This window comes from Salvelinus sp. IW2-2015, linkage group LG28 (genome assembly GCF_002910315.2).
Source record: "Salvelinus sp. IW2-2015 linkage group LG28, ASM291031v2, whole genome shotgun sequence".
In the NCBI taxonomy this organism is placed as follows: Eukaryota; Metazoa; Chordata; class Actinopteri; order Salmoniformes; family Salmonidae; genus Salvelinus; species Salvelinus sp. IW2-2015.
In genome coordinates, this window is record NC_036868.1 from 24,929,654 (window position 1) to 24,943,854 (window position 14,201).

Genomic DNA, 14,201 nt, shown 5'->3' on the forward strand with positions numbered 1-14,201 from the left:
TATAGGGCTCTAGGGGAATAAGTTGCCATTTGGGATAGATCCTAAACGGAACGGGGAATGAGAGGTTAATTGGGAACCATCCTTCTATATGCGTTATTTATCAGGCACACAGAGGGACTGACAGAACCGAGCAGACCACACAGCATGACTGACTCATTTTGGATATTTTTATTGTTCATGTTTTAAAAATCAGGAAGTCCTTCCATGTAAAGTCATTGGGGCTACTCCACTCCTCTCTAGCTTGACAACCACCATCATCATCATCATCAGCTTTGTAGATTTAACAAGGCATGTAACTGACGCTAAACAGCTCGTATGCGTTTTACACTCGACACGGATGTAAATAAATATAGAATACTCTGGGGCAGTGTGTGTTTCGACGTCTCTCTCTCTGGTCTGTTTAGAAGCTAATGATGAATTTAACATGGTTTGGCCTTCAAATAACGTTACTCTTCTAATATTTCCCAGTTTAGCCGATGTCCCCCATGTACAATAAAGGCACTATGAAAAGAAAGGCTTGTGTTCAAATTCGACTCGGTTTCTCCAGACAGAATGGTCTTTATATGACAACTAGCCTACTACTTGCTAACACATAACAGCAACATCAGAAAGAAAGGGGTTTTGGTTATGAAGAGTAGAAAAACCAGCGATGACTATTCCTCTGTGTGTAGCCCAGTTCAGTTCCTCTTGTCCCACTCACACACACTAAAACTCAAAATGGGAGTCTAAACACAGAACTACAAAATTAGACCTTGGAGTTTTCACATCAATAACATGACAGGAGTTGGATAACATTGATCAATATTAATGAAGACTGAAAGACTGATGGGGATCGTGAAGTGCACAGACGGAGTATGTGTCTTTTGTTTTTACACGGACACTAAACTCCAATGGATCCAGAAAACCATTGACCATTGTGTGAACAATCCAAACACACGGCAACCTGGGTCAACTTATTGCCTACAATATCATTCAGATAAAAAAAGAAAGTGAAGTTGGCACCAAACTATGTTTATACAGACCAGCATATGTCCAGTGGAGGACAGAAGAACCCCTTCCTGTCCCTCAGAATTCAACCTTCCTCAGGCAAGCACATTTAAATCCTCACAACTTCATTACAACAACGTCTGTTAACCAACAGACAGTCCGCCGACTGTCCCCCTTGCTTCTCCTCCTATCAAATCATAGCAGAACAAAGAAAAATGCACACAGAGAGAGAAGGGTAAAGCTCATGACAAAAGCAGCTGTAATGGGGCTCTGAGGAAGAAGTACGGCACTTTCCTTTCTATGCTCAAGTAGAGAGAGATGGGAAGAAAATAAAAAGTGGTCCTCAACCAAGCTGCTTCTTCCTCCGCCCATTACGTACAGCATGCGCCTGTAATACATGTCTGTTCGCCAGTCCGATTGCCAAAGCACATGACATCATTAATGAGAGAAAAAGAACAGAAACAAACAAAAACAAGAAAAGAAAACCTGAGAGAAATTACCAGAAGGGGGCACCACTGCACCCTAAAGCGCTTTTACAAGACAGCGAGAGCAGGACAGAGGGATAGGGAGGTGAGGCGAGGGAAACAATGTCATGTTTGGTCATGCCATAACGTCCTGTGCCATTGACATCTGTTGCGCAGGGCTGGAGAGGACTGGGCTGGGGATCAATTGTCAAAGTTGGACTGGGCTAAGTAGAGTTGTGCTGATTTGGTTTGAGCTCCAGGTCATTCTGTTCTCTTCTGTGCTGGTCCGTCCGTCGTGTCCTTCCGTCCGTATCGGACTGTCAGTGTGCATCGAACTGTCAGTGTGAATCGGACTGTACTGTGTGTGGTCTCTAGTGGCCGTCGTGTGGTGTGACCATGTCCTCGGCCCTCCGGTGCGTCTCCAGGGCATTGACGGTGGAAATGTCTTGAGGCAGCTCAGACTTCCTCCTGACCAGCGGACGCTCCTTACGCTCATTCCTCTGGAGCTATCAGGGACAGGCAGGAACAGAGAGAGAACAGTTAAGCATAGTCCAGTCATACCAAAAGCTACAAAATAGTAAGAAATTGCCAAGCGCTCCCATTTTTGGGTGTATTTTCCAAATAGCATGCACAACTTCACGTTGGCTGTTGGCCTATCCAGCACAGTGCGGAAGCTAGCTAACGAGACCCTCCCCCGATTGGTTATTGGTTGCTGCTAATTTGCATAAACATGGGGCTCAGTCGTCAACCGTTAAGTTGCTGAATGTATCCTTGTGTCTCCCCCCATTGAAAAACAAATTATCTCCAGCAGTTTATCGTTAGAGATGGTGCCTGGTGTAATCAAAGCATTGGACTGGTCACACAACCATACTGGTTCCTCTGCACCAAGAGACAAGGGAACGGTTACACAGAGAGTGAGTTCACCCCCTCAAAACAAACGTTCTCTAGTCCTTAACTCTTCAGTGGCGCTAAAATTCTAATAGCACGTTTCACTAGGTCCATCACGTCTTGACGAGATCTCAACTCAGTGATTCATACTGTATCACCAACTCAGCCCAATCCATCAGTGATCACTAAACCCTCCTAGACATGTAGTAGTCTAGTAGGAAGTGTACACTATGCTGTGCGTTGTAGGGCAGCGGTTCTCAACCTTTTCCAGGGACCACAAAATCACTGTCAAAAGCTCTCGAGGACAATCATTTGACGAGTCAACATATATATTTTTTTACATGAAATGTCTTGGCAGGCATATTTTGTAAATATTTGCATTGAATGTAACAAATTAAAGGCCTATTATTATTGTAATAAACAAATGTGCATTGTGATAAGTTATGTAAAAAAAGCTTATAATATTATTAATACTCCAAACATATTTTTTGGAAGAAAAACCTTTATTATTATTATTATTTTTTTTTTTAATATAATAATTTGTATACCACTTGCAGTACCCCTGCGGAACACAGGTTGAAAACAACTGCTGTAGGGTGTACACTACAGTACGGTGTTTATTAATTAATGTCAGCTCTCCGCTGCCTTTGAAATGTGAGTCTGCCTATATCTGATCCTGTCAATAAGTGCGGCACTCACCGCCCTCTCCCTGAATCTGTTCTTCAGCTACAACCTAGACTACATCCCAAATTGCACATTATTCCCCAAGTGGTGAAATACTTTTGACCAGGGCACATGCTACCCTGCTCCTGTTCATACACACGTCTCTCTCCACCTATTTAAAAACTGCAACAAGATGTGAGAGGACCCACAAGATTAGTTCTACTAATGTCACACTGGTGCTACATTTCACACAGTGAGGAAGACACTGCTCTGGACGTTCACGTGAACACACGACAGCATGGAGGTGGTCAGCGGAAAGGAACACACACAGTCCCACACCCACAGTACCTGTGTGGCCTCTACCTCTATAGTCTTCTTCAGCATGTTGAAGTCCTCTATCATTGGTCCGTCTGTGTCCATGGGACTACCCAGGCCTGACGGGTCCACGTACACCAGGAACTAAACATGGAGAGAGAAAGGGGGGAGGATTATAATGAGACACCAGGAAGTAAATCCAGCAAGAGAAAGAAGTGAAGGACTCCCAGAACCAAAAATAATAAATATACCTTTTTAGATAATTTGGTCAAAATATATGATGGCTGTGTGTCCAGTTCTGCTAGGTTGTTGTTGGGTTCTGAGCAATACACAGAGTACAGCCATAGCGTACATCCATTTATCTGTTGCTGCCTGGGCTGTTCTGTCCTGAGATGGGGGACTAGGTGCTGTACTACTGGGTTGAGAGGGGAAGAGACACCGGGGCTGGAGTAACACGCCCGCACAGAGACGAATAGTGACGATGCGTGCTCACCTGAGGGTTGGACTTGGCCAGATACTCGATCTTCACCCACGCTTCTTCTCGCTCTTTCCACTTGGCCTTCTCTCTGCGCACACACGACGACAGGGGAACAGTCATTTCAGAGTCATGGGCAACACGTGGGTGAACGTTGTAAGTTTAAGGCTTCTTACTTGTTCTTCTCTGCTCGGAACTGCTGTGTGCAGTCGTCGAATAGCTTCTGGTTCATCTCCATGAAGAGCTTCAGGGCGTTGTAGATCAGACCGTGGATCGTCCTGTACACACAGACATGCAGAGAGACACGCACACACAAATTCATATGAACCCAGGAATGCATAACAATAAAACATACGGTTGTTAACTTCCTTATAATAGGGCGGAAAACCGATAAGCAGAAAGAGAGGCAGCTCCATAGTGGTAGTTAGTTGTTAGCAGAGTGACTCACTTGTTCCAGTGGGTCTTGGAGTTGCGGTAGAGCGAGGGGAACATGATAGGGAGGATTCTGGCGGCATTGTCACTGATCAGACTCATGATGTACTCGTTGTTCCAGTAGTACAGCGCTCTCTCTGCCACCTGACACACGAGGAATGCTTGGTCAGGTAATGTCTTAGCACACACACACACAAGCACGCAACACACAACACACACTACCTGAGCAAACAACATAACACACCTGGAAGTGTGGGCTGGACACACACTTGGCCAGCTGTCTGAAGAGGGGCTCCATGACCTTGACAAACTCAGAGGGTTCGATGACGTCCAAAATCTCCTCCAGCTCGTTGAGGAACATCACCTCCTTTGGACTGTGGGTCTTTGGCCAGTACTTCAACAGAGCCATCACTGTCTGTAGGAGAGAAGAGTAGAGCCATACTTTAACACTGTACTAACTAGTCACACACAGAGCTGTTGGTCTTTGGCCAGTACTTTAACAGAGCCATCACTGCCTATGGAGATGATTTGCACATGAACACTGAACCAGCACTGGTGTTTTTTGCCCAGCGAACTGGAAGATGTCTTACCGGTTCTGTGAGGGTGCTGTCCTTCTCTAGAAACTGCACCACGCAGTATGCCAGCTAGAAAGAGACAGACACAAAAGAGCATATTAGCTACAACTATCATGTTAACAACGCTAACTACAACTGGACTGAACGTGTATTCCAACCTATAACACTGTAGGCCTATATCAAAAGGTTTTGTTCTAAAGTAGGCCTACGGCTTCTTTAACAGAAATGGGTCTAGATGCTATACCTGTGGGTGATAGACACTAAGGGACTTGACTTTGTGTAAAGGCAGCAGCACCTTCAACAGGAACATCTTGTGCTCCTCTTTCAACGGTAAGGCAAACCCATTGATTATGCTGCAAACAGAAAGACAAAAGGGTTGTGATCAGCAAATCTAATACAGGGAGATCGGCAAAACAACGTAGGCAAAAACTATTTGAAATAATTACAATTTGACATACCTTCCTAATATTTCCAATAACTCTGCTATTCCGTTATGATGTTCCGTTTCATAAATGAAGCTGCAAAGAAATGACAGTTCTATCAATTAAAATGACCAAAGACCCAAGCGAAACAGACTAGTGAAATAAATGGTCATTTAAAAACATTGCCACTCATGTCAAGTGTTTCCGATGATGATGCGACTCAACATATAACTAATCTCACAGTGCTGTATTAGGGCTATTTACTCACCTATAAAATATGTTATTTATCTGTTTCCTGATGTACGCTCTCAGGCCCAGGAACTTGCCGTAGATGCGATGCAGAGTGGTCTTTAGAAAGTCCCTTTCCCTAGGGTCTTCACTGTCAAACAGGTCCAATAGCTGTGGAGACAACACAGTGACCTTACAACACCTGTTCACAACACACACACAGCCAGTCCCACAGACAACCTCACATCCCATGTTGCTTTACTTCCAGTGAGAAAGGACCAGTGCTTACCTGCATCACAAATTTCTGGTCGATATACTTCTTGGCCACATTTGGTTGAAAGTCTGGAGACTCTAGAAACCGGAGGAAGAACTCGTAAACGAGCTGGAGAAAGAGGAGCAGAGGTGTACACATCAGCGGTATAGAACAGTGTGTGTTCATTCACGTGTGTGTGTGTGTGTGTGTTGTGTGTGTGTGTGTGTGTGTGTGTGTGTGTGTGTGTGTGTGTGTGTGTGTGTGTGTTGTGTGTGTGTGTACCTGTGAGCGTGTTGGCCACGCGGCCTCTAGCGTGGGCTCATCCTCCTCGGGGTCAAACTCAGCCCCTGTGGGGTTGGATGATGGAGGCAATGTCCTGAACATGTTCACTGCAAACTGACGGACAGAGACAGACAGACAAGTCACTACACAGAACGCCACACATTACCACCATCAGAGCTATTGAAAAAACGAATCACGACAGGGGTCAAAGATTAGCTTTCAAACCAACGCCGGCACTTTCACACAAACGTGAAAACGGACATTTTGGTTAATGTGTATCAAACTAAATAGAAGATAACGGTACAGACATTCATCGGACCTCATTACCCATCAGCCTGTTTCTTCCTGTTCATTTTTGTGCTCATTTTTAGATTTCAAAACATTTGTCAACGCAGCCAAAAGATGAAGCACAAACCACTACTGCTGCAGACTAGAGAGGAGGAAGGAATGACACGACCGTCAAGATGACATTTACCTGGCCTCTCCTCTCTCCAGCCCTGTCAACAAAAAAAACCAAGTAGCCTAGATAGTTGCTTCCTTTTCACCAGTCTCTCCATCTCCCACAACGAATAAGCAGCAGACATCTCTCATCACTCCGTCTGTCAGAGTAGACGCAGGCTTCTCTTTATCTCACAGCCTTTTCTCACCTCTCAGAGAAGACTACATCCTGCCACACTCCTTGCAGGCCTGAGGTTAGCGTGCACTCACTTGTCAATGTTTACGTTCTGAGATCCCCTTTTATTTTCCCCGAGTGTGTCACTGTCAGTCTAATGGACCACCAAGTCACATGAACATGGAGCGCTTTACCAATCTGAAGCTGATACGTCTGTAACAGCGCACTTATCAAAGAGCCGTCCGTTGTGGCCTATTATAACCATAAAGAACACCTTTTACAGTGCGCTTCGTCCATCTCTCTCCATACTTTGATGTTAAAAGCAGTGAACACTTCAAAGTGAAGGGGCAAGAAGGGGAGAACTAAAGTAAACCAAGAACATTGTTATGCCGATTTGGCAGCAGCCTTGCATTTTCTACTGCACTGATCAAATAGAGACAGGATCAGGAGAATAGGGGGTAATTTGCACCTCGATCATCCTCGGTTTCCTGCGTAGCATTAAGGCCTGCTTTGATAAACATCAAAGGCTTTAATTCAGACCTGGCTGGCTGACAGGCACGCAGGCAGCACTTAACATCTGCAGCCATGTCCACACTGGACTCATTTACATTTAGACTACCCCAAAGACCCAGTATTTCATTCACTCAGCTACAGCTAGCAGGCGGCCTGGCCTGCTAACCAGGGCTGAACTGAAGGGACAACGAGGAGGCTATATCTGTTAGAGGTAGGTGAACCCATGATGACGAACACCAATTCGAATTTTTGTCAACTATGTGGACTGAAACAGATTGAGCTCACAGTGGTAGCCCGTGGCTGATAACAGCTAGCAAGTTAATACTGGTAGATAAAAGGCCTAGTGCTAACCGATAAGATTTAAGTCCAGTGAGTGTAAAGGCGTCAGTATGCTTCAATTCAGCTGGCGGCTAGCCGAAGTCGGCTGGGCAAACGGAACGGGTGTGCTCACATACTCCCTTAAAAGACCTTGGCTTGAGAAACTAGAAAAAAAGCAGTAGGTACTGTTTGTCCATTCTGAGACGCCGTAGCCAGTATACACTTCCTTAAAACAGTCATTAATCTATGACAACTCAAGAAATGTCATTCATTTTGACGTTTTTTGCCAAGTAGATTTTAAATCGCGCAATTTTACATCTGACTAATGTTACATGGTGCAGTATTTCTCAATGAAAAGATGTGCATGAGAACGAGGTCGTTTCTCGTTGAATGACAACAAAGACTGAAGAATCCCTACTGTTGACCAAATCACAGACGAAAAAGCGTAGGATGTCGGCACCAAACTTCACCGAAGTCCAAAACGTCACCATAATATATGAACGCACTCTTCTGAACGGTTTGGGCTGGGAAGCATGCAGATGCCTTAAAGCAATTGTATTTTGTCATACCCTGGGTTCACATAGTTCATCTGATAGGCACGTCCCATTCCGTACGCCTCAGGAACCAAAATACAATATCTAACTAGAACTGAAATAACCTGCCACAGGCAACCTCAACAATTAATTTTTATAATAAGTAACTTGGAAACTTTGTGGGATTTGAAAGCTTTTGACAGTTGAATTGATTGAAATGGTTTATAGCTTTTGTGATTGTTTGAGGATGGCAGGGTTATGACGTCAATAAAAGCCAGAGAGACAGAACCATGCACAAAATATTTGTTTGTATGAGGGGCTTATAGGTCTACCTACACCCGACAAGACCTCTAGGGGAAACACTGGGTTGTCTCTGGTGACCATTAATAGCAAGTTTATGAGGACAGAATCAATGTCGTTGTGACTAGTCCTATGTTCACCACACAATCAGCATGGAAGGGAAACAGCATGATAGGCATTTGTAAGGGCATGAGGCAAGGCCTTGTCCACTGTGTGTCTACTGACCACGTGCACCACCTCTGGGTAGATGGGCTCTGTGATGACATTCCCGTTGTGGGTGATGTACTCCACCATCTCGCTGAGCGCAGCCCGCTTCACTTCCTTCCATTTCAGGTCGCTCAGAGGATCCGACAAAAAGTCAAAGAGAACACAGCACTGACGCAGCTTCTGGACAAACAGCTTCTCCTGCTCCGCCGCAGGGACATCTAAGAGAGAGAGCGAAAGAGAGAGAGCGAGAGAGAGAGCGAGAGAGAGAGCGAGAGAGAGAGCGAGAGAGAGAGCGAGAGAGAGAGAGCGAGAGAGAGTCAGATTCATACGTTGTCACCTCACGAGGGAAATTCCTTTTCACTGCTTGACAAAATACGCAGAACAAACAAATTTGCAGCACAGGCTGTAGGCAAAATAATGAAATGGAGAGGCTGGGGATCCAAATTTCCCTTGGACCCTTCTTCCCAATATAGTGATTTCATGTTTTTTCAGGAGGGAGTACTATTTAGGCAAGCTAAAAGCAGCATATCAAACACAAGCAAGACAGACAGGTAGTCTAAGTAGCTATGTTATTTTTCCATTGCAAACATGGTCAAAGCAGGGGGGCAGACAAGCAGTCAAAGTAAGTGTTATTTTTCAGCAACTAAGGCTACGATATGGCAGCATAACTGTACACCTTTTAATTACTTTGAGGAGCAGCAGAAGTGATTCCTGGAAAACCAAGGAACTTCCGGTGTGTAAACAGCTGTTCCATCACGGCCGTAACCAGCTAGCTAACTTAGTCTAGTTGTTTTCAAGGTCAAAATGTGCATTTGACCATATTATTCACGGATAGGATCGTCCTTACGACCGGGAAGGAATCCATTTTTCAAAATTAAAAAGTTAGATTTCCCAAAGAAGAATGGCAGCGGAATGCAGTGCCTGCACGGATAGTAAAGACACACGGTAAGTTTTTCTAAATGTTTTTTTTATTTTAGAATATTTAAAACATACTTGCAATGAAGCCGCTCAACAACTACATGACATTAGTCATCTAACAGACTCACATCCAGAGCGACACACAGAACCAACCAGGGTCAACGCCCTGCTCAAGGTCACGCAGACAGATCTCCCACAAGGTCAAAAACGAGGACCCGAACCATCAGCCACCGGTCAAAGCTCCCAACCGCCAGGCCACCAGCCCTCGCCAGGCCAATATCCCCCCCACAGTTCCCAAGAGCTGCCCACTTTTTCTTGTAAATAAATACAAATAAATAATTTCCCCAACAATCTAAACACAATACCCCACAATGCCAAAGCAAAAAAAGGTTTAGAAATGTTTGCAAATGAATAAACTGAAATATCACATTTGCATAAGTATTCAGACCCTTTACTCAGTACTTTGTTGAAGCACCTTGGGCAACGATTAGTCTTGAGTCTTCTTGGGTATGACGCTACAAGCTTGGCACACTTGTAATTGGGGACTTCCTACCATTCTTCTCTGCAGATCCTCAGGTTAGATAGGGAGCGTTGCTGCACAGCTATTTCCTGGTCTCTCCAGAGATGTTTGATCAGGTTCAAGTCCAGGCTCTGGCTGGGCCACTGAAGAACATTCAGAGACTTGTCTCGAAGCCCCTCCTGTGTTGTCTTGGATGGGTACTTAGAATCGTTGTCCTGTTGGAAAGTGAACCTTCGCTCCCAGTCTAAGGTCCTGAGCGCTCTGGAGCAGGTTTATCAAGGATCTCTCCCTACTTGCTCCGTTCATCTTGATCCTGACTAGTCTCCCAGTCCCTGCCCTGAAAAACATTCCCACTGTGTTCTTGGGGACCTTCAATGCTGCAGAAGTGTCCTGGTACCCTTCCCCAAATCTGTCGACACAATCCTGTCTCGGTGCTCTACGGACAATTCCTTAGATCTCATGGCTTGGTTTTTGCTCTGATATCCACTGTGGGACCTTATGTAGGCAGGTGTGTGCCTTTCCAAATTATATGTCCAATAAATTGAATTGACCACAGGTGGATGCCAAGTTGTAGAAACATCAAGGATGATCAAAGGAAACAGGATGCACCTGAGCTCAATTTCTAGGGTCTGAGTACTTACGTAAATAAGGTGTTTTTTTATTATGTGTAATACATTTGCTAAACATTATAAAAACCTGTTTTCGCTTTGTCATTATGGGGTAGTGTGTGTAGATTGATGAGGAAATTGCTTTATTTAATTCACTTTAGAAGAATAAGACTAACGTAACAAAATGTGGAAAAATTCAAGGGGTCCGAACACTGTAGGTGGTGATATAATATGAAAGTGTTGATTCTTTGACTTAAGATAAGTGAAGTTTATGGTCATTTAACTGATGGATTAGTATTGACCTTGTGGGCATGTGCAATGCATGTGCCTTGTCATTTCTATACTGAAACAGGACTAATAAAATCTCACATTTCTCAACTAAATGTAAACAGTTTTCTCCATTTAAAATGATATTAGACATAGTAAAAGCACTCACATCTGAGGTAACGTGTGTGGGAATCATTTGATGATAACTTCATTAAAAAAAGAAAAAGGCTGATACTGGAAAGATAAGTGTGGGTTTTTCATTTTATGAGGCTAACTGTGTGGAAGAATAACAGATTTGACTTCGCCAGCTGCTACAGATTATCTGGTGTTACAATGTGATTTAACCCAAAAATGTTGGTATTCATTATACTGGGAGTAACAGGTTTGCCTATACAAAACGTCAGATTTTTCAACTAACCTGGTATTGGCGATATTATCTTTCTCAATTCACGGAAACAGGAGTCTCAATGTCCATGTCCAGTTGCAGGGGGCCCATTTTAACTTAGAAAATGCTCTGTTACTAAAATAAATACATATTTGCCCCATGAAGTAAACGTGTACACCAGCATCTTGTCTATTTCAAATATTCTCATTGTACGAGACAGGTGAGTGTCATGAAATGCAGCACTTTCATTGAGACCGGTGGGTCCACCCTAGAGAGAATTTGAAAGAGACAAGATTGCGGCGTATACATTGTTGGATTACTTCATGGAGCAAAAAACAAATTTAATAACGGGGGCATTTTCTAAATTAAAATGGACCCCCTGCAACTGGACACTAACATTGAGAATCCCGTTTTGGTTAAATCACATTATTTGGTGTGAAATCTGTAGCTTGCCATACCCTCATAATGAAAGTAGGACTTAAGGATGACACACAGGAGACATTATTAGCAAATACCACAATCATGAGGGTGTGTAGAAAGAAATATTTGAAGGTTAATTTGATTTAATGGCAAAATACAAAAAAAAAAAAAAAAAATAAATAAATAAATAAATGGGGGAAAAAATTCGCCAAATGCTGCTTGAAATAAAGTTTATATTATGTACCATCCTTGTGTGCAGTTCAAAAAGATCACCACAAGGTGTCAGGGCTAGCATCTATAATCTAGCTTTACTGTAAACAAACCACTGGCTAGATCTTGTAAGGTGGTCGATAATAAACAACTAGACCAAGCTAGCGGTTCATTAAAACTACAGTATGTTTTTTTAACACTATGAAGGCCAAAGGGCTCATTTTGACCCAATATTAATGTAACATTTATAATTTCTTTTTTTTTTGTCCCCACCATCCTTGACTTTTCCCTGAGTCTATTTAACACACGCATGTTAGAATTTCGATATCACAAACAGAATGTGTTATAAACAGTTAAGAGGACATGTCAATCGAAACATCACATGCAGGTAAAACGGTTACATTTATATATAGTATCAGAAAGAGTATATTCTGGAGATTTCCAAAACACTTACCATTGCCAAATAAGTCAATATGTTCCATGCGCTCCACAAGTGAGCACACAGCAACAAACAGCATACAGTAAAACTAATGAAAATGGTAGTTTAGATTTTTTTTTTTTTTATTATGTTACCCAAGACCTTCATAAACACAAGCAAAATATTATTCTCCCCGTAGCATACATGAAATGTATTTATTACTATTAGAATGTTGAGTAAAAATGACTCCTCATTGGCCTCAAGAGGGGGTACAAAGAGACCAGACTTTTCTAGTGTTAATAGAAACTAAGTGGGAAATACACCTATTTCTGCTGTTCAGAAATATGAGGCAGAAACATAGGCTACATCATGTTGATCAAATTGGTTGAAGGTTCAGAAGACGGTGAGTAAAGAGAGAAACGTGAAGGGGGAGGTTGAGCAGCAGATACATAAGAAATGTGGAGGGGGAGGGTGGGCAGCAGTTTCCTAAAAAAAAAAGTGTAAAATAACATGCACAGAACGGGAATGAGCAAATGATTGATACTCTAATAGTACGCAGTCTCAGCCCCTGAGGCATTCCTGACAACAGTGCTTGCGGAACGAATACAAAATGTAAAACGTTTTCAATCATGCTCCAGGAGAACAGAGCGTGACAGCCACCACAAAACCATTCACAAATAGCCACTCGTTATCAGTCTCCTTTTTCTGGATGAAGGCTCACCTCACGTAGATAGCTAGCTATTGCACACTCATCATTGCCGAGCAGCAGCCTTCTGTGCACTTTGCATGTGATGACTCGACCACAAAAAACAGCCGGACAGAAATCAAGGTTTAGAACAAAGCAGCCTCATACACTTCACAGCCATTCCAATCTGCAGAGGACACGGATGCAGTCTGACATGAGTCTCCCATGCCCTCAGACAGTGCATTCTGGTAAACCACTCAGAATGTTGCTTTTAACCTGTTCATGTACACAAATGTTTTTTTCTTTATGAAATGTCTGCCATTCATTTTTTTGCAACTTGTCAGCGTAGGTTAGTGCTTTACTGACCCACCTGTATCTGACTACTTCTATCTGTGCATCACCATCACCACTGAGACAGGCAAGAGACCAGGAGTGCTGCTGTAGGATCAGTTGTGCCTTTTAGATCATAGATGTATGGACAGTGGGACCCGATGATAGATCAGCACTTGATACATACGGCCGCAGATGACAATTCTAATCCAACAGATAGCAATACCCAGGGAAGTTGTTGTTTTTAGCCAAACTACACTCACATGATGGGTAGCCTAACCATGCCTGGCTAGCTTAGACTTGAAGATTCATTTAAGTACCCAGAACTAAAACGCCTTGGCTTTAGCTCATAGTAATGCGGTCTTGAGTTCGATACAATGCCATGACAGTTATCCAAGATGGAACCCTGTTCTGTTCATTAGGCTACACACACACCAGTTAATGGATATCAAGGCATCTACACTACCCTACCTATGTATTTGGAGTGACACTAATATTTAAATATGGCTCTAAACTCCAGAATTTAGGATTTTCATACATCAGTGCTTTACTGTTTAGAAATGAAAGCACTTTATACATCTAGTCCCCCATTTGAAAATGTCGTAAGTATTTATTAAAGAAGTCAAAAGTGTATTATTTGGTCCCATATTCCTTGCACACAATGACTATCAAGCGTGTGACTCTACAAACTTGTTTGGTGCATTTAAAGCTTGTTTTGGTTGTGTTTCAGATTATGTTTTGTCCAATAGGAAGTGAACGATAAATAATGGTGTCATTTTAATTGTATGTAAGCATGAATGTGGTTCGTACCATGAATACGGATAACAATGACAATCGTGAATGGTGATGAGTGAGAAAGTTACAGCGGGACCCTGGAGGCAGGTAGCCTAGCGGTTAAGAGCATTGGGCCAGTAACCTAAAAGGTCAGTACTTATTGCGCAAAACATGCCCCAAAACAGAATTAAAACAAAC

General features: G+C 43.1%; 1 protein-coding gene across 3 annotated transcripts in view; it reads right to left on the reverse strand.

The window, feature by feature from the left end:
• Positions 1-1,197: 1,197 nt before the first annotated feature.
• The window catches only part of LOC111954655 (serine/threonine-protein phosphatase 2A 56 kDa regulatory subunit gamma isoform), a 29,071-nt gene continuing 16,067 nt past the window's right edge, over positions 1,198-14,201 (reverse strand). For all 3 annotated transcript variants that reach the window (XM_023974537.3, XM_023974538.3, XM_023974539.3), the window contains 13 exons: positions 8,487-8,686; positions 5,985-6,098; positions 5,739-5,831; positions 5,490-5,620; positions 5,258-5,317; positions 5,044-5,152; positions 4,815-4,868; positions 4,469-4,639; positions 4,241-4,368; positions 3,969-4,070; positions 3,811-3,883; positions 3,351-3,461; positions 1,198-1,957 (listed from right to left, as the gene is read on the reverse strand). In XM_023974537.3, the coding sequence (XP_023830305.1) occupies positions 1,823-1,957; positions 3,351-3,461; positions 3,811-3,883; positions 3,969-4,070; positions 4,241-4,368; positions 4,469-4,639; positions 4,815-4,868; positions 5,044-5,152; positions 5,258-5,317; positions 5,490-5,620; positions 5,739-5,831; positions 5,985-6,098; positions 8,487-8,686 (1,481 nt within the window). In that variant the 3' untranslated portion in view covers positions 1,198-1,822. The remainder of the gene's footprint in view (positions 1,958-3,350; positions 3,462-3,810; positions 3,884-3,968; positions 4,071-4,240; positions 4,369-4,468; positions 4,640-4,814; positions 4,869-5,043; positions 5,153-5,257; positions 5,318-5,489; positions 5,621-5,738; positions 5,832-5,984; positions 6,099-8,486; positions 8,687-14,201) is intronic.